Source organism: Musa acuminata, chromosome BXJ2-6 (assembly GCF_036884655.1).
Source record: "Musa acuminata AAA Group cultivar baxijiao chromosome BXJ2-6, Cavendish_Baxijiao_AAA, whole genome shotgun sequence".
NCBI lineage: Eukaryota > Viridiplantae > Streptophyta > Magnoliopsida > Zingiberales > Musaceae > Musa > Musa acuminata.
In genome coordinates, this window is record NC_088343.1 from 40094837 (window position 1) to 40120903 (window position 26067).

The 26067-nt window shown below is 40.1% G+C and overlaps 3 protein-coding genes and 1 non-coding gene across 7 annotated transcripts; 1 reads left to right on the forward strand and 3 right to left on the reverse strand.

Moving 5' to 3' along the window:
• Nucleotides 1–725: 725 nt before the first annotated feature.
• On the reverse strand, nt 726–8338 carry LOC135615579 (auxin response factor 7-like). 4 transcript variants are annotated; one of them, XM_065114287.1, is made up of 15 exons: nt 8035–8338; nt 7281–7825; nt 6564–6679; nt 6083–6178; nt 5925–5981; nt 5408–5560; nt 5191–5275; nt 4681–4771; nt 4379–4543; nt 3820–3939; nt 3660–3729; nt 3346–3514; nt 1782–2290; nt 1421–1611; nt 726–1280 (listed from the first exon to the last, which is right to left on the reverse strand). In XM_065114287.1, the coding sequence occupies exons 2-15, from the start codon at nt 7324–7326 to the stop codon at nt 1100–1102; spliced, it is 2049 nt and encodes a 682-aa protein (XP_064970359.1). In that variant the 5' UTR covers nt 7327–7825; nt 8035–8338; the 3' UTR covers nt 726–1099. The 4 variants fall into 4 exon arrangements, with proteins under 4 accessions (XP_064970359.1, XP_064970357.1, XP_064970360.1 ...); XM_065114285.1 differs by having other exon boundaries at nt 7281–7934; XM_065114288.1 differs by lacking the exon at nt 3820–3939 and having other exon boundaries at nt 7281–7934.
• A 9582-nt stretch (nt 8339–17920) lies between these two features.
• LOC103989375 (protein NRT1/ PTR FAMILY 4.4) lies at nt 17921–21936 on the forward strand. The gene is made up of 5 exons (XM_009408201.3): nt 17921–18156; nt 18516–18733; nt 19421–19861; nt 20692–20831; nt 20925–21936. The coding sequence occupies exons 1-5, from the start codon at nt 18030–18032 to the stop codon at nt 21817–21819; spliced, it is 1821 nt and encodes a 606-aa protein (XP_009406476.2). The 5' UTR covers nt 17921–18029; the 3' UTR covers nt 21820–21936.
• Nucleotides 21937–22072: 136 nt separating this feature from the next.
• On the reverse strand, nt 22073–22146 carry TRNAT-AGU (transfer RNA threonine (anticodon AGU)). The gene has a single exon. It is a non-coding gene; the product is annotated as a tRNA-Thr (tRNA).
• A 217-nt stretch (nt 22147–22363) lies between these two features.
• LOC103989376 (amino acid permease 6-like) lies at nt 22364–24448 on the reverse strand. The gene is made up of 6 exons (XM_009408203.3): nt 24296–24448; nt 23953–24186; nt 23777–23870; nt 23351–23699; nt 23044–23271; nt 22364–22951 (listed from the first exon to the last, which is right to left on the reverse strand). Exons 1-6 carry the CDS (start codon nt 24441–24443, stop codon nt 22520–22522), a joined length of 1485 nt encoding a protein of 494 aa, XP_009406478.3. The 5' UTR covers nt 24444–24448; the 3' UTR covers nt 22364–22519.
• Nucleotides 24449–26067: the final 1619 nt, after the last annotated feature.

The window sequence follows — 26067 nt, forward strand, 5'->3', positions numbered from 1 at the left end:
CTAACATTTGTCGACAACCTCTACAAAACACAGTTCTTTATTTACTTATAATCTTGATCGAAAGAGTTCTTTGTTATTTTTAATATTATGTCTGTTTAGACTTGTATAAATGAACTTTCTAATCTGGATGGCAAAATTGCACTCTAGTTTTCTTTATAGATTGCAAATTGGATATCTGTGATTTTAGCATTCCCAACAAAACCAATAAAATAAATGTCCTCTTAAGGCATTTATTTTCACTTGACAAACCAAACGAACACATCAAAAGAAGATCCAACTCGACTCCCAATTTTGACTCTTGACAAATTGATAATGTTGGCTAGTGAGAGAAAGCAATTACCTCCCCTTGACCTTCTCGTCTTCCTTTCGGTTCTCACCAGCCCATTTGACCGGAGGGAGACAGCAACAAGCGCGTTGCATGTGAACCTACAGTGCAACACGTGAACCACTCCACAGATCTCCATGTCGGCAGCCTCTCGCGCCCAACCTGTCGATGCCCGGTGGCCAATGCTGCATGCTGATTTCCAAGTTACACAAATGGAGATGATTTCTTTCTGATGATATAAGCTTAATGACAGCTTTATGCAACAAGAGATACATGTCGATAGATAAGGCAAACAAGTTCTCTATTTATTATGGTGCATGTTCCTAACCGATGAAAGTTTCATGTGATGTAACATATGGAATGGAAGTCATAACACAAGGAAAACAAACAATGCACGTAATTGAGGGAAGAAACTTGCTTGACAGATTGGACAAAGCAACAATGTAAGTATCACAGTGGAGAAGATATGTACAAGTTCTATTTGATGGCATGGAAAAGAAGACGGTAGTGACTTCCATCATCCTCTATCCAACTTCCTTTCCCATCTCCACCAAGATCTGACAGGAGCTGGTTTTGGCTGCCGATCACCTGGGTTTTCATATTTGCCGCAACGACAAGCTAATTATGAACTGCTGCTCCATCGTTAGCTGTTGCCTTGGTCGAGCAGCTTCGGAAAGAACAAAGAGGGTCTACGTACGCACACAAAGCCGGCTGGCTGGCTGGCCGGCCTACCACAAATAACAAAACATGCACTACCTTCTAGTGTCAGCAACCCTAATCAGCAACCAGAGCCTGATCTTTCGAGCTGTTTTCGGTTGCATCAGCATCACAAGAGGCTTTCTTGGGCAAAGGCCTGATGACCTTGCCAACAGCCGGAAGCTTCACCCTGGGAGTCAGCCTTTTGGCCTCCTCACAAGTGTAGATGTATATTTTTCTCACCATGCTGCAGAACTCACTGCAAATGCATGAAACCGAATCGAAATTAATATGACACCAGCATAGATAAACTAATTTGTAACAGATCGATAATTGAAGAATTCTTTTTCGAGTAGCTTTTGCATAGTTTAGTTCAAGGAAATGGATTTAGAGCCTTACTGCCATGGGTCATCACCAACCATCATTATGTCATCCTCATCATCTGTGTAGATGACCTCCCACTTTTTTGCTGCACCGTAGAGCTCTCCCTCAATATTAAACATCTCTTCCAGCTTCTGAAGAAGCTCATAATATCCATAAAATCTAGTCAGATCCACTGCCCTCCCAACTGCCATTCCTTGCATGTGAACCTGCAGAAAAAGAGACGATTAAGCCACCTCTCAAGCATCATACATTCTTTTAACATAAGTTATCTACTGCTAGCATCTATATCTAGAGAACTATTTTAAGGTTTTATACTAGTGAAGTTGTACCGATAATAGGAGCAGCAAATGAGAGAGAGAAAGCAAGTTCTTATGACCTTGGTGCAGCTCCTCAATTGTCTACTTTGACACTCTTGGGTTGACCTTAAGCATGACTTCTCCGGCTCACTGCTGACAGCGAGGGCATCAGACCTGTTGATGTTTGATGGTTGAGATTGTTGATCTGATTCCACATCCAACGATGTTACTGCTTGTTCCTCTCCAACACAAGAATTGGTAGTCAGTGGAGAGAGTTCCCCTACTGCAGAGCTCTCAACTAGCTGAATTCCAAACAGCCAGCAGCCTGTGCTAGTTTCCTGCTTCTTTTCACTTTGTTCTTTATTTATGTCTGCCATCAAGGAATCAGTTTGAGGTTCTGTCCTGAATGGCCAGTACATGGCGCCATTAATAGCTGATGGTCCATTATTTCCATTAAATTCAATTGACTCAGGCTTTGATGCTGATGGGAACACAGATGTGGGGCAGGATGGTGCACACAGTTCTTTTTCTCCCTGCAACCCAGAAAATGAAAAATTTTGGGTACTCTCAACGGTGGATTTCCATAAACCTGCAACAAGACAGAAATGTGATAGCATAAGGACTAGTGATAAAATTTTGAGGAGAAAGACTAAAAGAAGTACCAAAGTAAATACGTAAAACATAATCATTTCATGATTCTTCAAATGATGTGGGATCACCTCAATTAATGATATCGCTGGAAGACTATAATATACAGTTTTTAATTTATGTAAAAAGATCAAGCATGCATTATCAACACCATAACTGAAGGAATTGCTGGTATCTTGTATTTTTAACCTTTGAACTCTTAACTCTTATTGAACTCTTGTATTTCAATTTACAGATTGTCAATTGAAAAAGGTAGCAGGTTCACTTTTCTTTTCTTAAAAAAAAAGGAATCATATGAAAATAAAACCAGGATATGTTGAATCCCAAAAGCAGATATAGTTTCTAGTTTCTACACTAAACCAAAGACTAGCTTTCAGTTTTCCACACAATTTCTTCTGTCAGTATCTCTATTGAATACTTTCCTGTAGACTCGAAGTGTGCTTGAGCTTGAGATGGGAATCTGTAAGATGCACAGCCCGACTATTGAAGTAATCTTAAACAGCACTAACTCTCTACACTACAGCAGCTTTGCACAGACAAAAAAACTAGAATTTGATGTAAAAGCCCACCCAAATGTCCAATTCAGCAAGGTGACAACATGGAGATACAGAAACTTGTAGGAGAAGAATATATAAAAAGGTGAGATAGTGCAACATGTTCAATAAGAAGCCTAATATCACAAAAATCATTAAAACCACCCATTTATATTCTTTGATACCAGTACAATATACCAATAAAGAATCTAGTAATATGTGTAACTTGCAACACTGGACTCGAAAGGGCACTGCATTATGGGGAAAATAGTGTTACATATCTATAACAAAATAGCAAATAATAGATATTTGCATTCCATGGGAAGGTCTAACGTGGAATTAGTGATGAATCTATCTTGTTTAGAAAAATCTTGAAAAGAATGAGATAATAAACAAACTGAGGAGTTCCAACTACCTTGTAAAAAATGTTACTAAAGGATAAAGATGTGGAGAAAATCAATACCAAATGCTGGAGTAAGATCTGATGATACAGCCGGTGCAGCTGATGGTCGTGTACGTTTGTTTCTCTGCACTGGTTGAAAGGTTGGAGGAGCAGCTGCAAGAAGTGGTTCCAATTCCCACAGAGAAACTGTGTCCGGACGCCGGATACACGAAGGTTCATCCCATTGAACCTAAAAATAAAAGTCAAACCACACCTCATAACACATAGAAAAACATCCAGTGACTCGTAAAGTGAAAATCACTGATACAAAACAATGCTAATTTATAATTTCCACTTGGCATAAATCTCATCAGCTCATAGCAGGAACTCCCTACCTTTAAAGTTCTCCATTCTGACCCTGCCCATTGAGATGTTGTGTCCACACCAACAATAGTGCCACTGAACCTGTAAAAATGGATAATAGTACCCGGTTAACCACAAAATTTACAGCATAATATATTTTATTTTATGCTCATTACACACGACCAAGAGCACCTTTTTTCTGGAGCTTCATCACCTTCAAATCTCATATTAAATCTCATCCCAACAGAGAATTTATAATTCTTGGCTTCAAGATACTTGTTGACACTTATGATGAAGTCCGATCGACTTGTCCTAAAACATGAACAATACTTATAATTCTGTTTTTAGTTCTCATTAAAAATTTGTGAATTTGGATAGATATATAAAGCAAACTCCTAGTATCTTACATAAGCATGGAGCATTAGATATCCAGAAATAACCAGATAAACTAAAACATAGAAATAAAAAACCAATGTAATATTTAAGGTTTCTATTCTCATCAAAATACCTATTGAAATATTGAAACATTTCCAGCTCAGTGAAGTAAATATTTCCTTCTTAATGAAAAACAAATAAGTTGCATAAAGAAGTTGGAGAACCAAGCATCTTTCTAAACCTAGAGCTGTAATCCAAAAAATAAAAACAAACAATACACTACATACATTATGAACTCGTAGTAGATAGAGAAACTGAGGAAACATGAAAGAAACTAATAAGTAGATAATAGTAAAAATCTAAAGAAGAGACTAACCTTGGTTTGTAGAAAACAGAAAAAAGAGTCCCAGTAGCAATAGCATGAGATGCAGTAGCCAGAACTCCAAGATGCATGCTATGACTGGATATGACTGATGATGGCATGTTATTTGGCTGCCTCATAAGCCTTCTCACACCAACTCGCAGCTCATCATTCTCACCTCTGCCATGTACACACATACAAGTATTTCATTATCATTTCTCATGACAAAAGCAAATTATCCAAGGTCCACAATAAGCATGACATATTTCTTGGAAGATAAATGATAGATAAATAAATTCCAACAAAGTAACCATTACCTGAGAAAGTTAAATACATCACCAGCTACCAATTTCTTTGAGCTAACAAAGACACTCCAACCAGTAGTGAGCAGATGGCGCCTGGGCTGTCCTGAAAGAGAATTTGAAACTCAAATTAACATATTTCACTATTGAGTCCTGCTTGTTGTGAGAAAAGATGACAACGTCAATTTTACAAATACAAACAACTATCTAAACAAATGCTAAGCATTAATAAAGAGAGGCTACCAAAAGCCATTAGCATATCCAGACAACCAAAAGGTAAGGATAGTAGCAATCATTGCCTGGAAAGGCATACTGGGATAGACAAATTCTCCTATAGACAAGTAGTGAGGTAATCAGAGAAATGGTGCATTGAAGTATAGTAACTTTCAACACCAACATTTCTCTGATTCCGGAAGTTCTAGATTGGAATTCAGATGACAGAAGAAAACTTTTGACTTAAGTGTAATGTCGAGCAACAAAGCAGAAGACAGCATCTTATCACAGTCTGACAAGATATATACAAACCTCGAAAAATGTGACGAAAATGCCATTCATTCCCATGAAGATCTTTGGCAACCAATTCTTGCCAAGGTGGGTTCTGGGACATATCCTAAACAAACAAGAAAAGTACCAGTGGACAAAATCAAGAGAAAGTGAAAAGAAGTATCAAATTGCAAATTCAAGTTAGCAGCTAGATGTGATGAATGGAAATAGGAATTCAAATTTCAAAATAGAAACTGACCAGTGAAGGAAGGCACTCATCTGCATGCCTTCTAAGAACTGAGAAACCCCCATGAGTGCTTGTGTCTGATGCAGTTAGAGTCTTACAGAAGGAACGGACATTGCACCTTTCGGGCTCAGCCAGTGGTGAATCTGGGCTGGTAACTTCATCTTGCTAATTAAATATAAGAAGATAAAAAAGAAAAAAGAAGTCAGCAGAAAAAAATATAAATTATGCTTGAAAATATAATTAAAGCAGCATAAAATGAAATCAAGAACTAACAGCAAGTTGACACGAAGGAAAGCTACCGGTTAGTTAATATGATCACTCTAAGGTCATAAAATTACTAGAAACACAAAGCCCTGTTTTTTCTCACGACAAAATCACAGTACAAAGCAAAGAATAACTAGGTTCTGATTTTTTTTTTTTTTACAATACACTGCCTTTGCAAAGCATCTTTATAAGGACAGCATCTGAGATTTTCTAACATAGACTATAGCAGGATCTACGAGTAATAGATAAATCAAGAAAGACTCACATTTACTTCAGGTTGCAATGTAATCTGCGCATATACTTCATCTGTATCTGGTTCAGCCTAGAAAAGCATATAAAACAATAAAACACCATTCCCTCCATGGGTAAATTAAGCATGAAGAAAGACAAAAGAGAACAAAATCTAGCTTGGAAGTAATTTACCCGGAGTTCAACATGGACAACCCTGCATAAGATCTTTGATGGAAGATCAAACAAAGGCATTTGCTGGTCAAGCTCTTGATTTGTTGATGCTTCAAGCTATAAGTCAACACAAAAAGAAATTAGATTAAATATGTGCATCTATCTCCAGTTATTTTATCTTTTGCGAAGTAGGCCACTTTAACGAAATAATTTGAACTCATAAACCACAATGAAAATAAGGTAACATGTTTCAAGTATAATGGATCTATCAATCAACTCTGTTGTCCCAAACAAGGATTAGAGGGGCTACATCACTAGCAGCTGACAAGTGATATCAATAATAAGTAAGAAGTTGATATATTCTAAAGCATGCAAATGTAGATCAACACAAAGGATCAACAAATCACAAGCAGGAAAAAATTGACCACGGTAATGTCTCTTGCTATATGAAGCAGATAATCAAATAGATATAGAATTAACTACACCAAAATCTTCTTAGTACCTGCTCCATATGGCCTTGGGGAAAGTAATAAACCCTTTCTTTTTCACGAGGTAGAGTAACCAAAGACCCTGCACATGCTTTCCATAGTTCCTGGTACAAGACATCTCCACAGGGCCCTAGATATAGAAAATTTCCACCAGTTGTCAGGAACAACTTATAATAATGATAACTCAGCATCTTAGAACCATGGATTTCTAAGAATGACCAGTGGTTAATAAGATGATAAATTAGAAGTAAACTACCTGTCTTAAAATGAGAATATATTTTTCTTTAATTAGGAAATAAAAAAAATCTTTGATGCAGGAGGGATTGTCAAAAATGAGGCAAAAGAAAGCCTAAATAGGTTCGTTGACCACATTTAACAAGAACCAGAGTGACCCTAACGGCGACGAGAGAAGGTGAGCATCCAACACAAGGAATGTCTACAAAATTAGGCATATGAAAGAAGAAAGAAAAAACATCCAAAAGCTACACAAAAATTCCTTGCAGCAAAAAAAGATGATGAAATTTTCAAGGGATTCAAAGCCAGTTTATTCATTGGGTATATCTTGAAATTATTATTTACTGTCATAATTATCTAAAAAAAGATTTAGTCAAGCGAAAAGACCACATATCAATAAGAAAAAAAAATTAAGAAGAAAAGGGAAAGAACATCAAGCATGAGAACAAAAACTTTAGCTCTGTTACATCAAACTAAAAGAAGAAAATAACGGTAACCTGAACCGAGCCTTGCGGATGAACTGTTTGGTGGTGCCGAAGCCATAACAACTGACTGAAATTTCTCAAGGAAATTATAAGAACGCTGGACTTTACAGAAGAAAACAACAAGAACAGTTGGCTCTGCAGTTCCGAGTTCTGAAAAGCAGCTTACATACTAATAAAAGCCCTCCTGATTACCGCATTAACTCTGAAACAGCACCATAAGTTCTTCCCTCGAACAGACGCCCCAGCAAAAGGCCAGCGGGTCCTCGATTGCTTCGGAAAAGATGCGACAGCTAAAAGAGCATCTGAACTCCTACCTCTGACCCCTCTGCAAAATTGACGCTTTTGCTCCTCGTGACAGAGAAACTCTAGCAGAAGGGCCTCGGGCGACGCCCCCTGCTTTTTTTCTCCCTGCCACCCTTCGAAACGGACGGAGCTTCGTTCTTTAACGGCCGTTGGAGGCGTAAAGGCGCCCTCTTTTCACCACCTCCGGATTCACCGCAAGCGCTGCACCAGAAAGGCGCCGCCTTTGGCGATAATTTTCCACCGTTAGCACAGATCTGAGGCAACGAAAAACCAAAGTGACAAAAAACGTGTAATTTGCTCCACTCCTTGAGCATAAGATTCCAATGTTCTCAGCGAGAACCCAAATCCAACCAGAAATCTTTTCTGTGCACACATAAAGAGAAAGTAAAAAAACTGACACAATTACAATCAGATCAAATCATTCAAACGCCAACGCTGAGAGAAGAGAGAAAAAGGAATCTACCGCAATTTCCAAACTTAAAACCAATCCGCCTCTCCGGAACACCACGGAAAATCCAAAATCCAAACCAAACCGAGCAATAAACCTTCGGACACTCCCAAAATGGAGGTTTCTGCCAAATTCAAGCTTGGCAGGTTCAGCTCTACCGCGCGAACCGATCGAGGGATCTTCACCAAGACGCGAGAACGACGACGCCACCGCAACCGAGAAGCCGAGGAAGAACCCTATACATCACCACGAAGGAGGCGGAGAATAATACGAACAAATGCGCGGACGAAGAAGAGGCGGGTGTCAAGGAACCACTCCGGCTTTAACGAAGAGAGCGACAGTTGTTTTCCTCATTTCTTTTCCTTTTTTGTTCCTTTCTTTTACTTGCTGTCTCTACGAAACCCTACACGGAAAAATGCTGTTTCCCGTTTCCCTATCGCGATCCCGCGTAATTATCCTCTCCGTCCATCGTACACCCGTCTCATCAGACGGTCTCCTCCCCTCCAATATCGATGCGCTCAGTCCGGATTCCATCTCTTCCCCGTCTTTTATCCTGCTCCGAGGGAACACCACACAGTCTCGGTTTTCCAAAACACCCCTCTTCTGGCACCCAAATAACGAGAACGCCACCGCCTTTCCTCGTTCCAGAAGAGCCACGGGGGAGCGCCACGTGAGCACCGGGACCGGCCTTTCGCTGATCTTTTAACGATGGCTTGAACGGCATGGGGAATCCATCTGCCCGTCAACGGTCCTGATCTCATCGGACCGAGCCGAATCCCTGATGGTCAATTCGCGGGACTCTCAAGGGCAAAAGTGGAAGAGGAGCCTTTCCTAATTTAATTATGACGGCTTTACAAATTGCCTCTGAAAAACACAAAACAAATAAAAATGAGAAAGATGATTGATATAATTTATATTTTAGAAAAAAAAATATTGTAACTTTAATATAGATTAGAAAATAATGTGTGGTCCCCAGTGGGGACCCAAATCCTGGCCAATCACATCAAAGCAAGCAAAGGATCTAATTATAAAGCTCCAACCTCGTCATCATCACACTGAAAGCCAAAGCCTTAAAGGTGACGGGGTGTCACATGTAATGTGAGGCTGTCTAGCTTTCCATATGCCTCCATAAAGTGGGTTTGGTGGGGAGTTGAGGGTGATGATTAGCTCCCTATAATTTGATGATGCCCTCGTTATTACCCCCACATATATATATATATATATATATATATATATATATATATATATATATATATATATATATAACTAATATGATAGATGTCGATGATATTTAAGTCAATCAGATGATGTATGCATAAGACATTCGAGATAATTAAGAAGATAGTTAAGATGCCTAGATCTTGAATGAGACATCTAAAGATCCTTTAATGGAAAGTTAGAATTGAGATGAAAATTAAAATCATTAATGAACAGTACTATCTTTGATAATAAAAAATCAATATGCTTTATAGTTGGCTGAATCAAACAAATTGAAGTCAATATGACAGTTGTGATTGGGGTAAACTTCTCCCTATCACAAACTAAAAATATTATAGATATATATATCATATGATTAAATACAGCTAGTAGTTATTGTCTACTTAATCAGTGGAAAACTCCAATTAACAGTGATACATATCATTTCAAAAAAAAAAGAAGCTATACATCCTATTATTTTAATTATTTTCATATTCACATTCTAAATTCAAGTCTAGTATTAGAGAGAGAGAGAGAGAGAGAGAGAGAGAGAGAGAGAGAGAGAGGACAAGAATATATATCTTAATATTTTGATGGATGGTAGGATGCACATAATATGATATCCAGAGTGTGTTGTTTAAGCCTGAGGGAGGCCTGGAAATTGTTGGTGTCACACTGGGCAAGCAGGTCAGGGGAAGAGGTGGCATCCATATTATATGATTGGAACCTGAGTTGGCATGAAACATGGTACCAGTTGAACTCATTATATGCACACACACAGACCCAATTCATTAATCAATGGTCACACTGTCCACTGGCATTTGACAAGAGACAAGATTCCAGGTTCAACAAAAACAAAACTATTCTTCCAAGTGGAGGAAAGACCAGTGGTTTTGTGCCCTTGAGGAGGGGATGGAAGCAATATTTTATGTATATATTATTATAATATACATATAATATTCTATTTATAATATCACCAACATATTATCACTATCATCATCTAATACATGCTCATCAAAGCCTTTTCTCTCTCTCTACACACACACACACATTTGATGTGCATGTATTAGATTATGGTAATAACAATGGGTTGACTGGGTTTTGTGTAGTTTGTTTACTTAAGATAGGTTGGCTTTTGTGCAGTAGGAGCAAAGTGTCAGCCCAAGAATGAGCTAAGCTTGCTGTATGACAGTTTCTTCAACCCATGCAATAGCACTCTTTTTTTCTTTTTTTCCAGAAATGGAGAGAATTATATTAATTTTAAAATCTGTAATTACAAAAGTCAACCTTAACATCTCAATGAAAAAAGAAAAAAAAAACTAGAGAAAAAAATCATTAGCCAAAACAGCCCTATTTGATCTTTCAAAATTTACACTGTAAAGTTCCTCCTCTCTAACTGTGACTGCTTCATAAAATTACAACCTACAATCAAACAGCTATCATTATTAGCATCTCAGATCAAAAAGCTGATATCATTCTTGCCCTCTTGATCGTAAGAATCATCATTATAACCCATATTGGGTCTTTCCCATCAAACAACTATAAGAGAGAGAGTTAGGAAGCAAATCCAAGGTTTGCAAAATCAACCATAATGTGATAAAAAATAAGGCCAACCCAACAAGAGTACTCTAAAACAGCATGTAGTAGTACTCTAAAACACAACAAGAGTAGCTATTAGGGTTGCTGCAGACGAGAGAAAGTTGTCTACGTGTGGTAAAAGGAAGTTGTATGGAGAGAAAGGAGGAGGATACAAGGAACACAGACCTAAAGAAATATAGTTGTTAGTCAAGCAAAACAAGTCTGATGTAACAACATAATTTATATCATGCTTCTTGTTGATTAGAGCAAGATTTTGTCTAGAATGATTGATGACATAAAATGAAAATAACATCAGTAGTCTTAATGATATAGTAATGCAAATCTCTATCTGTTATACATGTTTGACATGATAATTAATGACTTGCAATTGCATGTCACATTTTTGTATTCTATAGGATCCCTGCTGCTGAGGCATAGGTTCCATTGAGGCTGCACACTTGAATTTGGTGGCAGCTGTGGAAGACCCATTAAGAGATCAGTTGGAAAGATCAAAGGACAATGTTGAAGTTTACATTACAGTATCATTTGGCTACAGGTGAATCAGCCCTGGTCAAAGTTTTCTACTAACCAATGATAGTGAGCAGAGAATAATAGTCTGCATCTAGCAACAGTGTAATGATCTGAAGAGCACTACATATAGGTTCAGAGAACAGAAGAAAATAACTCCAACATCCAAAGTAGTGGGAAGTAAAGGTTAGGGAGGAATCAAATCAGATACATAGGGAGGAGCACATGAAAGATCTCTAAGAGGTGTGGATAGCAAATGACAAGCTCACAACCACTAAGAATGGTTGACATGTAGTTCTAAGCTTAGCCAGTATAGTGCACTCCAACATAAAAAGTCCAAGTTCTTAAGATAGATCTGAGTGGACAAGGAAGAATTCAACTTTAGGAATTGAAATGGAGCCACTGAGAGTTGTGACTGTGAGATCAGAGAAAGAAGATCCTGATGGCAAACTCCCTTGCTTCAGTATCCTTCTTGAGAGCCTAAGATAATGGGCAAAGAAAGAAATGGAAGAACAAATGCCCACACCATTAAGCTCCCAAAAGATTGATGATGTTTTAGAATCATTGCGTGGAACATACTGAGATGTAAGATTGTTCTTTTACGATCTAGATTGATCGATATTAACTCTCTTCGAACTGGATATCGGTATAAGTCTGACATATTAGACCATTTTATTTTATTCATGATCCAAAATTCAGAAAAGGTAAAATCCTTATCAATCAATTGTCATGCTGATCGAGATTCCCACCTCTACATGACCAATCACAGCATCATCAAACATGGAGATAAAAGTGATGCTCCTATTGGCGCATTTAGGCTTGACGAAACAAAAGGTTTCCTCGTGGGAGCTCCAAGAGCTTTGGCATTCAGTTCATTGCTGCATTAGGAGTTACACATGGAAGGTGTCACTCAGTGGCTCTTGCTGGCTTCGCTTTCCCCCCACAACTATTTGAGGGGCTCCAATAACATGTCTTACACTGCATGTGGACAAGATACATGCCTCACCCACTGCACCTCCTCCTACTGAGCAATAATGTTCCACTGCAGTGCTCTAATGGCTATCATGCCTCATCATGGATTGCAGAAAAGAATGCTACTGCAACAGGAGGTTCTACTGTTCCAAGCAACTGTGTAGGCCATTGAGTTAGGTCAGGGACACTGTTGTTGGCTGCTTAGATGCTGGTGAATGCTACAAAGATCTGCGACAAATCGAGGCTAAGGATGAGGATAACCCGCAATAAGCTACTGGGATTATGTCTGAGAGATCCCAAGAGATTCTTTAGCTTTGGCTTAAACAAACACACACACTCACACACTATTATTTTATGGTGAGTTTGGAGTAATGCAGTGAACTGAAAGCTGATGTTTCATTCTGACCTAACAACACTAAGGCCGGATATACCTCTTAAATGTGTTTGTATGTGTTTACAATAACACTGAGACAATGATAAGATAGAATTCAGGTCTTTGGTACTGTGACAATAGTAACATGAGATTTAAAGATTATTTGATCATCCATCAAGCATATCAAGAACAACACATACCAGAAGTTTATTTTGTTCATTTGGACTAGTAGAAGCCTACATATGATCGACATAAACAAAAAAGCTTTTGGAGTTTTCGGGAAGGCAAAAAATCAATCAACCAATTGACAAACAAAGGTCCAACTACTGATGTACATCTATGTTCTCCAAAGTACAAAATATAAAAAATTATAAGATTTTATGTTCACTAGTCCAAATTAAATACTATGGTTTGCGTATTTTCGATTGCATCAGTCGGTAGACAAATGAATTCCAAAGTTCATGGCTATAGAAACACAAGACATTTTGGAAGTGTAGATTTGATTTCAACACTTCAGTTTTTTTCTTTTTTAACATTTTAATCTCCGATAAACTTCTCTCTCTCTCCATCCTTCGTATACGATAATATAGAGACGTGAAGATAATGACTTACATGGATAGCTCGGAGAGGAAGATGGTTTATTAGAACAAGGTTTTGTTTTAATTTTATAGGATAGAAATATCAGCGACCGTAGTTTGAATGCGACAAGATTGTTTCTTTATGAACTACGAATTGAATAATCAAAGAATTTGAATCATGAAACCATCTCTAGTTGGAAGGAGGGAAGAGTAAGGCTTCAAATATTATGAAAGATAATTACCATAATTGATGAAGGTAAATATATTTTTAAGATAATTCACAAAAGAGAATTAGGATAATTAATGAAGATAACCTTTTGAGTTTATTGAGATTTTAAGCTAAACTAACTTAATGCTATTGTGTTCTTAGAAGCTCATGAATTGTGTGTGCTTGAGAGAGAGAGAGAGAGAGAGAGTCACTTGTAGGACAACTTCGCTTTGTTCAATCTCAACCTCTCCTGCTCCCTCCTAATGTCTCTCTTGACTTTAGTGGCATCTTCACATTCGGGCTCTCCCCTTAACATGTCACCTCAATGAAAAGTATGAAATGGACCCAACTTACCTGTTGAATCCCAAGGGAATTTTATATCATTTTATTATGAAGTTCTTATCTTAAAATATACTTTTTGACCAGTATCTGCAATGTCTTCTATTTAGCATGAAAACCTATAGTACAACAAGTCAAAATATCATTAAAAAAATTATCATATGACATGTATTTTCTGTTATATATATACATATTTCAAAATAGAGCAGATTATGTTTTATATATATAGTTCAACTGACATATTATCACAAGCCAATAAACACTTTATGTTTGTTTGTTTACTTATTTCATGCTTCAATAAGCATACACTTATCTTTATCAATGAAAACAATATTATTGAGATTTGTCATCATATTGATTAGGCTTTATCAGATTAGGTTCTATGACACCTCCAATGTTAACCATAAGAACCTCATGTAAACAGCCTTCTTTTTCCTCGAGCATTATAGACTTAGTAGCTGCAACACAAGTCCATAGTGTATGAGAAAGAATGCAAAGTTGGATCATGTGCAGGAAGACTCCAAAAGGCAAACGATGATTGCTTTCCTGACCTGAAGAACACATGGACTTGGAACACATCATTCTGTCAATCCCCATCAGATGCATTGAACCACAACCCTAAAGCTTTTGCTGATACTAAGTTTTCAGGAAACTTTGGCAAAAGGTCAAACCCTTTTGGAGAAAGCAACACTGTCGGCAAGAGCATGAATAGTCTCTGAAACTTATCCCCAGACCTCTAAGATCAGCCATTGGGTGATCCAATTGTGTTTTACCTGTTCCAGGAAGAGAAAAAAAGGCAAATCTGTGCTTCAACACATTATTGGATCACTTGTCCATAGCATGTGCAACTCCACGTCAGTGGAGCCATATATATGTATATATGGCTTTGACTTGCATATCTATCTCTTTTGAGAGGCTTGTTCGTGGAATGAGATGATAGAAGCTGACTGTAAAATTCCACCACTATAAGTTGATTGCCACTTGTCATTCTTCGCATCAGCTTCTGCGTCATCGATGTGACCGGTTGCGAGATGGATAGATCCATTGGATGAGAAAAAGGGGGATTTAGTGAGAGAAGCTAGCCAACAAGATCAAAGGGAGGATAGATGGAGGAGAAAGAGAGAAGCAAGCTAAAAGCATAATGCAGCTAACTTTTGTGTGTGCTCACTGGCCAACTACTCCCATTTTGGCCTCTGATGTATGCTTCATGCTGAGCAATTCAGTAGATTAAAATAAATGCAGTTGGTCGGCAGATTGTAGTGTCGTTTCACCATTTTGTCTTGCTTTGTTTCCTTCTTTCTATAAGGAAATGGTAGGGGTTGAATGTGCCACCATAGACTTTTGTGTCTTAACTCATTAGAGATCATTTCAACATTCAACCCAGGGTTGACTTTTGGAGAGCTGCAAGAAGAGGATTTAAATCGGTATATCCTGTGGACTTGTGGTTAATCAAAGTTATGCCTAATACTCTAGACTCTGGATTTGCATTGAGAACAAACAAGCCTTGAGACCGCACTCTTATCTCTTTTTGTCTGCTACAACAGGATAAAGATTAGGCCACCAATGGCTGCGTCTGCACATGATGATGCTGCCTATCTAGTATGCATTAGAGAGGACTACAAGATGACATCTTTTGACGAAGAAAGCTCCATCGAGTTTCGTGAAGAACAAGTGAGAAAAAGGTTGTGTTAGGATGCCATAGATTTATTGTTCCATCTGTGAATCACTTGTTATTCTGCAGTGCTACATCATTCATCTGAGTCGTCATGTCTTGTTTACAACATGAACATGGGAATCTTCTGTTAGGCTCTAAGGACAAGAAAAATCCTCAACACTCTGAATTATTTAACAACCAATCCTCATGCAAGTCGTTCTCATTTTCACCTGGTCAACTCAGATCTCCTACAGTTTGATGTTCTTCTACTCTCTGGAACCTCATGAGCTTTACAGAAAGAAAGAATGAAGTCTTCATTAACCATGGTCAAGAAAGTTTCAAACCTGTGCCAAGAAAGATGAAAGAAACATCTTATCCGTCAACCTTGCTTGGCAAGCTGGTGAAATCAGCCATGAGTGGGAGAATATATCTACAGCATCCTTCCTTCCCTAGTACTCCTTGGATCTCTCTCTCTCTCTCTCTCTCTCTCTCTTTCTCTATCAGAAAAAGATAGTAGAAGCATCAACTCTTTGGGAGGGTTGGCATCCTGGTCTTGTCTTTTTGACCCAATATAATTGAAGAGATATGGTGGTGATGGTGGTGGTGGTGGTGGTGTCCTCTGCGACCTTTTCTTTGCCACCAACCAAATTACGTGGATTTCTGGACCTCTGAGGGTCCACACGATCACATTGAAATGGAACAGTTATCTCATAATCCATCCCCCTCAAATGGACTATTCCTTTGTGCAGAGGTTCATCACAGCACACCTATCAGTAGGGAGTAGCTTGCTGGTGGGGTGCCCCCTATCTCCTTGATCTTGAGCTGGGCGCCATAGGAACCAAATCACTATGATTATTTTACACTTCTAATTAGTGTAATATGATTATCTAGCTCAAGTAACACACATGAAGAGGAACTTCATCGTCTCTTTGTATTGACGAAAGTATCGTACATTAAATCGTAAATTAATAAGTAATATAGCATGAAGATGTAATCGGTAAAACAATACCACCTAATAGTGGGAGTGGTGAATATGGGACATGGCAGCAGCATCATGGAGTAGTGGTAAGAAGCTGTAGTGAGATTGGTAGTGGTGGTTAGTAGGAGAAATAAGTGCAGCACTACCCAATGTGGAAGAGATGGTGAGTTTATTGTTAATTAATGATCAACACATACTTAGGTTTGTCACTTGATTCTTCAATGTGAGCTTGCAACAGATGATGATCATACACAGGTCCATGCTGGAATATATTCTCCAGTGTGCTAGTTGATGAAAAGCTGAGAAGGTAGAAATCAGATGCATGTTCTGTGGCAGGAGTTGGTGATACCCTTTAGATGGACTTCGGATAAGTTGTGTCAATGATTATTAGGAGAGAATTGGTGAATACTGCTATATCAAGAAAACTCAAGTTCAGTAGAATCATCCAAAGTTGCACTGTGCATTAATGACATGAAACAAAAAAAAAAAAGGGCCACTATTGTATCTTAATCATAGCAAATTCATCAATAAATGAAGCATGTCAGAAACAAAGCATTCATAAAGTTTTCTGATCCTCCATCCAGAGATGAACACACAAGTAATTAGGCTATGTTTTGGCAAAAGCACTTGTTTTTCTTCTTTTTATGAGGAAAAATATAGTAGAATTTATAAACATTGGAAATAGAACTATGGTTTTAATCTAGAATATAGGTTTTAGTTTAGGATAAATACTTGCATGTTTCTCTCAGAGAAAGGTCATTACTTCCATGGTGGAAGGAGGATGGGATATACAAATGTGGGCAAGAGATAACTTAGGTCCTCATTGTAAGGGAATTATATATTGATTCTTCACTATTTTATTCCCTTTTAAGTTGGGACACAAAGTCAAGCAGCTGATTCTCCTTTACAAGAATTGATAGAGTAGAATATGATTTCACCTATTGCTTCTGAAGATTAGATTTTTCATTTTGCTTTGTTGATGAAAATTGAGAGCTAAAAGCAACAAAAAATTGCATGCACAAAGAAAAATAAGCTACATGATGCTATAAAATTCTTATCCCTTTGTTTGTCCACCAATGTTGGAATCAATTTTACAGCAAAAAAAAGGGCTTTGAGGAAATATAGTTGTGATCATTCAGTTCATGTTCAGCTTGATGAGAAAACCAGGTGATTGATACTTTTGGATGGTATGAGGAATCAAATCAAGTGAACTGTTGAATCCCAAGAAGTGTGTGTGTGGGAGAACAGTTCTTTTGCTGCTTCCCCACTTTACACATTCAAAAGCACAACAAAATTCTGACCCTCCAACAGAGACTCCCATTTGCCATGGACTGTTCAAACCACAAATCCTTTCACCCAAGAGAGCCACATCACACCATCAAAAAGCTCCACCACTGCTCTGCCCCCATCCCCCCTCCCTCTCACTCCCCAGAGCAGACTATTATAAATAAGTGCATCAGCTTGCCATAGAGAAGCTACTGAAGTCCTCTAGGAAGGGGAGCTGTCTCTTGTACAATTGTTTGTAATATTTCCAAGAGAGTCTCTCCTGTTGAGGGTCAGAGGAAAGTAAGTGTTTTTGTGAGAGATTTTGGAAAAGAGAGATCATGGACATACAGTCAGGTCAGAATTCCAATGGGGATTCCATGCTTGCTCAAGTCTTTGTTGATTGGAGAGACAAACCATGCAGCCCCAAAAAGCATGGTGGCATGAGAGCTGCTGTCTTTGTATTAGGTCTCTCTCTCTCTCTCTCTCTCTCTCTCTCTCTCTCTCTCTCTCTCTCTCTCTCTCTCTATGAATTTGAGTTATGGATATCAGTTGGCACTTTGCTTGTAAATATTTGTACAAGATGTTCTTGAGGTACTAGTTTCATGGAAATATATTGGCAGCTATGCTTGTTGGCTTGTTCTGTGCTGGAATCTACAAGCCATCCACTTAATGCTTAGATTCAGAAACCTTGAGATGGTCTTTGGTACCATATAATATTAGAATACTGAGAATATATAGTAGCTTCAATAGCACTTTGCTCACTGCAGTTCTTCCTTTGTACTGTGAATGCAACTAAACTAATGCTTCCAACTCTTCTTCTCCAGCCATTCAAGCATTTGAGATCATGGCAATTGCTGCTGTGGGGAACAACCTCATAACCTATGTCTTCAATGAGATGCATTTCCCTTTGTCGAAATCAGCCAACATAGTGACCAACTTCATAGGGACTGTTTTCTTGCTGTCCCTGCTTGGAGGATTCCTCTCTGACTCTTATCTGGGGAGCTTCTGGACTATGCTAATATTTGGATTTGTGGAGCTCTCAGTAAGTCTCATTTCTCATCACACAGCATCATTTTATCCATCCATATGATTCTCAATCAATCAATCAAACAAACAAACAAAAAAAGGTTTATATTCTTCCAAGATTTTCAGCCATCCAAAAATACAAGTGAAGCTGACAACACAAAAGTGTATCTATATGTGATTTGATTCCCAATTGAGTAAAGGAAAGTGATCTATATATTCTTCCTTTTTTTTGACCATCCAAAAATACAAGTGAAGGTGACACCACCACAAAAGGTGTCCATGTGTTCTTTGATTCTCAATTAATAAGCAAGGGAAAATGATCTGTCTTCTTCCTGTTTTCTAGCCATCCAAAAAGACAAGTGAAGGTGACAATGTCCAATTATTGACTAAAGGAAAATGAAAATGATTTGTATTCTTACTGTTTTTTTAGCTAAACAAAGAATACAAGTGAAGGTGACATCACAAGGTGTCACTGACAGAATCTTTTTTGCATACAGTATTTCCATTCACAAGAGAATAGTAGGAAATCATCCACTGTTTCTAACTTGAATTCTCCACCTTTAGCTGCCATCGCTGTAAAGAACTAAGACTAGAGCCCATTTAGCGTGAAGAAGATGGAGTCCAATAGAGTACAGAGAAATGAAGATTAAGAAACATGTAGTATGAAGTCCAAAGTGTTTCTGATTCCGTTTGGTTTGTACAGGGCTTCATACTCCTATCGATCCAAGCACATCTTCCTCAGCTGAGGCCACCCCCCTGCAACATGATCTCCAAGGAGGATCACTGCATGGAGGCCAATGGCTTCAAGGCCACCGTCTTCTTTCTTGCTCTCTACTTGGTGGCCTTGGGCAGTGGTTGCCTGAAGCCTAACATGATCTCCCACGGTGCTGACCAGTTTGGGAAAGATGACCCGGATCAGTCGAAGAAGCTCTCCACCTACTTCAACACAGCTTACTTCAGCTTCTCCGTGGGGGAGCTCATTGCTCTCACTGTCCTTGTTTGGGTTCAGACAAGGTCGGGGATGGACGTAGGCTTTGGTGTATCAGCAGCCGCCATGGCAGTGGGGCTTGTCATCTTGATCTGCGGTGCCTTCTTCTACAGGAACAAGCCCCCACAAGGCAGCATCTTTACCCCAATTGCCAGGGTATGATTCAAGACTTCATCTTCTTGCATGCTTAATTTTGCAGAGCATAAACATACTACTCTTTGGATCATTGTTATAAAATCTTCCAATGCCTGCACTCCTAAATTTACGCTTGAATAATTGGTAGATTTCCTTTCTGGTGTTTGTCATTGTCAAGCAACAGTCTAAGAATCTTCTTCATCAGTGTCTATAGTCTGTATCTGTTAATTTGCCTATGAAAAAGATATAGCATTACTCTTGTCCCTCAAGTTGCTCAGGCATCCAGGACAAAGCAAATTTTAGTTCCTTCTTAGCTCAGTTTTCCCTATTTAGCATTGACATTGGGCATCATTCATTAATGATAGACAAGAGTGATTGATGACAGCATGTAGATTCTCCAGTCTATCACAAACAGAAGAGTCTGTCAACCCCAAGAATTTATTTTAGTAGTGTATGGAGCATTCTGATTGAAGTTTTAATTTCCTTATTTCTACACATATTTTGCCTAAAGATTCAAGTTTGTAGTAACAGGAAGCTTTAACATTCATGGGACAAATTTGGGATAGTGCTCATACCAAATCAGCAAAACCTGCAAGTGACCAAATATGTGTTCTTTGCAGAGCAGCTTTATCACATATATGCAACTATTTATCTTCTGTTAGTGACCACTGAAAGCCACTCTCCAACTTTTTCTTGAGCCCAAACTTCTCTAAGATATGATGTAATTACTGTGTGTCTGATAGATGATGACACACTTAACAGAGATGACAGTCTTACCGTCTAAAAGTCTATGTTCTCCTTCCTTGATCTGTTCTTCTATTAGCTTGACCTATGGATAGACACATCTGCAGGTGTTTGTAGCTGCATTCACCAAGAGAAAGCAAGTCTGCCCTTCTACTTCTGAAGTGCTCCAGAGAAGCCACATCGACCCACCCGAACACCTCGCTATCAGTGGCCTCGAACCCTCTTCGTTTGTTGGCAACAAGCTCAGGTGAGCACTTCCAGCTCCGGAATGATCATGCTCATGTTGTAAGGATGGTGATCGTTTCAGGATCTGTAATTGCTGCTAGTTTTTGGCGTGAAGGTTCTTGGACAAAGCCTGCATCAAAGCTCAAGATGGATCCAACGTGACGGAGGGCGCATGGAGGCTGTGCACTGCTGCAGAAGTGGAGCAGGTCAAGATCATCGTCTCGGTGATCCCCATCTTTGCATGCACCATAATCTTCAACACCGTCCTGGCGCAGCTGCAGACCTTCTCAGTCCAACAAGGGAGCGCCATGAACACCCGACCCGCCAAGTCCTTCCAAGTCCCGCCCGCGTCGCTCCAAGCCATCCCCTACATCATGCTCATCCTACTCGTCCCCCTCTACGAGACATGGTTCGTCCCTCTGGCCCGAAGGCTCACCGGAGACGACTCCGGGATCGCTCCCCTGCAGCGCATCGGAGTCGGCCTCTTCGCCGTCGCCTTCTCCATGGTTGCCGCAGCCGTGATCGAGAAGAAGAGGAGGGAGGCGTACGTCGACTCCGGCGAGCAGCTCTCCATCATTTGGATCGCCCCTCAGTTCCTCATCTTCGGGCTGTCGGAGATGTTCACGGCCGTGGGTCTCATCGAGTTCTTCTACAAGCAGTCAACGGCAGGGATGCAGTCCTTCTTGACGGCCATGACCTACTGCTCCTACTCCTTCGGGTTCTACTTGAGCTCCCTTCTCGTGTCGCTCGTGAACAGGATCACATCGAACTCATCCAGGGATGGTTGGCTAAGCGACAATGACCTCAACAAGGATAGGTTGGACCTCTTCTACTGGCTACTGGCTGCCCTCAGCCTTGTCAACTTCTTCAGCTACCTTCTCTGCTCGAGATGGTACTCTAGCAGTCGATCTCTGTCAGCTAATCCACCACCATCTGGTCTCCATGGTGAAGACAACCACCTCAGTTTCACTTCTTCCTCTAAGCATGTTGCAGCTGAGGCTATTCTGTAGAGAGCAGTCATCATCCCTTCAGTGATTTTTTCGTCTTTAATCTTCACTCTTGATCTTGTACTAATATAAGAAGAAAAGGTAAAAAGAAGAAAAAGAAGCACGAAATTTATCGTCTTACTTCCCCAAATAGTCACTGCATTGCCTTTCTTCCTTTGTTGTTCTTCAGCGAAGTGGCATCAGATCAGATCTGATATGTTATTCTTCAGCGAGCCAAATGTGAAATCGAGTCATGTCAAATATGGCCAAAAAAGCCTGCTTTCATTGAGATTCGAACTCAAGACCTCCCGCTTACTAAACGGGTGCTCTAACCAACTGAGCTATGAAAGCGATGGATATTACTTCTACTTATATTATATATATAATCTATATTTTGGTTTATTGCACTAAATCATCGATGAGAACGAAAGGGGGAGTGCATAACTGGAGCTGAACCAAACGAAGAACATCTCGTATAATTTTTTGAGATATATATAGGTGATAGATAGTATGTAACTGTTAATGGAAGTTGTGAAATGATCATATGGAGTGCACAACCGATTGATGATTTCTGGGTTAAAATTGAGAAGCATTGTTGTTTCAGATCTACTAAGCAGCAGAATTGGCTCATCATCATCATCATCATCATCATGCTTTCCCTCACAGAACAAGCTCGGATAGAAAGGACAGTACTGATCAGACGTAGCTTCATCACCATTCTACACTAGTATGAAGTCTTGAAAGGAGCAGCTGCCTTGAGATTGTGCACTATATCTGCCACAGAGCCAATGCTGGCAGCAATGGAGATGAGAAAACAGAAGAAGCTGAGCCCCTGCAGCAGAAACCATTTGGGTGCCCCTCGTTTGATCCTCTCCTGCGCCATGTGCATGCCCAGAGGGAAGTAAACGGCCAGTGGCCAGAAGCCCAGAGCACCGATGAGTCCCAGCACAGCGTTGAAGAAGGGCAGCAACATGGCGACCAGCGTCGTGAACATGATGAAAATGGTTCTCAGGACCAGCTTCGACAGCGTGAAGCTCCACGAGCCCACCTCCTTGACCGGCAGCGGCACCGAGTAGGTCCTGTGGATGAACTTGTTGTCCGGCCAGTGGAACGCGAGATAGTCCTCGAACCTCGCAAAGATTGGCTGCGCGTAGACCTGAATCAACGTTTCCCAGCAACCAAATGGTCAATCCATGCTTTCAGGAAGGAGATAAGATGGACAACGACGGTAGTGTGCTTCTTCTTCACCTGATACGCCCCGATGAGATGGACAACGACGCAGATGTTGGCGATGTCGACGAGCCAGAAGGGCTCGTAGAATCCAAACCCGGTTAGAATGTTGCCAGGAGCATCGTTACCGAACGCAGCATAGCCTATGCATCCGAGCAGGAGGTAGAAGACGGTGGTGAGCCCAATTCCGCTGAAGGTCGCCCTTTTCATCGACTTGTTCTCGGGAGGAGGTGACTTCAATGTGTCCTGCAATTAATCGATGTATGCCATTGCAGCATCAGCACTTCTTGATGTGTTCGTGATAGCAGATGGTTCAAAGACGCACTTGGATCTCGATCAAGACATCCGCAAAGGTGTAAGCAAACGCGACGTTCCCCAGCGCCAGCAGCACATCGAACACCTTCTGGCTGGGGGCGGCAGCGGTGGTGCCTCCCAACGTGCCTCTGAACTCACCATGCGACGCCCATTTGCCGACGCACAGACCGAGGCCGATGAAGGAGTAGCAGAAGGAGGTGGCCACCGCCACAACCGACAGCCACGTGATGTTCTCCAAGCTCGGGAACTGCGACAGCACCAGCTGGAACAGGCCGAACACCACCATGAGCGTGTTGCCGGACGCATCACACCTCGCGCTGTGCCCGTTTCGGTGGAAGCAGTTGGCCCGCTTCACCGCGCTTCGGAAAGAAAGCAGAGAACATCATCATTGACAGAGCGAATCTAAGTTTGATGCAACAGAAGGAGCATCTCTCACATCATGCTTGTACTGGCCGTGATAGTGTAGCCCACCAGCGTTCCCCATAGGTTTACGTACTGAGCACAGCCACAGAAGAACACATGCTTAGGACCTTCAGTGGAGGCAACAGCTTTGTTAGTCATCTCTGCTCGGTGAAGCAGCGAAAGCAGTCAGCACCAGTACAGAAAACTCACCTAAATATGATCTAACCGCGTCAATGTATGCGCGATTTATCGTTCCGGTGATGGGATCAGGGAACCTGTAGCAGTTGGCAAGGAGGGCTGAGGTGTAGTAGGTGATACAGGAGAAGCCGAGGAGGACGAGAGGGCCGACAACCCATCCCAGTTGAGCAACACTCCATGCTAACGCCAACACGCCGGAGCCGATCAACGCGGCGACGATGTGTGCCGTGGCAGTCCACACCGTTCCTGCACTCCAAGAGATCAGAGCAAGATTAATCCAATGACATGGTAAGATGCCGTGTCATACTTGAAAGCATGCAAACCAGTTAATTCTCATGTTCCAGAGCCATGCTACCTTGTCTTTTATGGTCTCCATGCTCAATGTCCCTCGCTATACTTTTGTCCATAAGCCTTTCTCTTGATCTCAGCAATGGATGGAAGCAGAAGGGAAGAGATCTGAGACTACCAAACATGTGATGGAGTAGATGCAATATATAGTGCATGCATCATGAGATCCGACACTAGTGCAAATGAACCCCATTGATTCTTCCACTTGATATTTCTCAGGGAAAGGCCAACATTGAAAAGCTTCGTCACCACTAAGGGACAGAGGAACCGCAGTTGGATCAGTAAAGGGAAGGGGAAAAGAGTTGCATTATTAGAAGACAAGTAAACCAATCAGTATCCGAGGAGATGAATTCATAATCCCACTATAATACAATTGGACAATCAAGCAACTACTACTTTGAGTAACTTCAACCACCATAATCCCACTGGAGTTTATCCATACCTTTTTTCTGCCACCTTTGAGGTGATGTCCTTGTCTCACAGTCCTGTGTTTAACACCTCATAGTGGTTGAGCCTTGTATTTGCAGCAAAAGAGTTCTACATCTTATAATTCCATGAATTCAACTGTCTAGCAATGATTCATTGCAAGGATGATATGAAAGAAAGGGGGGAGAGAGAGAGGGTTAGGCTTTATGCTGTGCAGTTTGTGATGGTGTAAGTTCAGAGAGAAGGAAATGATGAGAGATTTGTTCAGATCATTGTTGAGGTAATTATGAAGCAAAATGGTCTAACTATCATATTTTGTATTTTTATTTTCTTGTACTCATTTAATTTATTTTGAAATGATTTTTTTTTCTTAGAAGCAGTTTACCTGAGTTATTTCTGAAAATAAAATGGGGAAAAAAACTCAATTAATGTACAGTAATAATTAAGCTGAAATAATATGCTTGATCTTATCACCTCAAGATCAATTCCACAGAATTCTACTGTTCTTTAGCTAGCAAAAAATTAGAAGGTGTTGATCAAACCAAAATATATATTATGTATTATCAAAACTATTTTTGATAATACATCCGAAGTGGATTAAAATTTACGTCGACTTATATGATCAATATATCATTATTAATTTAGATAAGCGGTTCAATCATTAATCTCATAAGATCAAATCATAACATGCTAAATAATATTTTATAAAATATACAATAAGATTGAGGTACTAATTCTCTAGTCGGATTAGAAGCTTAAATTGCGACTCACATAAACTAAGCTTTGAGCTCTTGTAGCCTTTTTATTTTTTTATAGAATAAGAATAAATATTAGTTAACAAGCATCAATGCCCAAAAAAAATAACATATTTGTGTGGGCATCACAGGACAGTCCATTATGATATTACAAAGAAGATAAATAGAAGAAAAATACCCCCACAAGAATCACACCACCACGTCGTTGTGATTCCGGTCAAATGCCTCCTTCACCTTCTTCTTACCTATACACCAAGCAAAGTTGGACACGTAACGTAGGCATCCACTTGGAATAAAAATGAGACGAATGCTCATGAAGATTCGGTGAAATCTTCGTATCAAAATAAATGCTTCATACTGTGACCAGATTGATGGAACAAATAGGCAGAATCCAGCAAAGTCGAGTGAGCATATGTCAGACTCAGACAACACACACAACCATCTGCTGAGGTGAAGCTTTCAACATCACTGGCTTTTGCTTTTAATTATGTCGCCAATGGAGTCTGCGTCGGCCAGCCGATTCCGGCCTTTAGCTGATGGGTGCTCCACTTTGCCCAGTGATCCTCCCCGAATCATATTTGTACCTTCGGTGGCATGA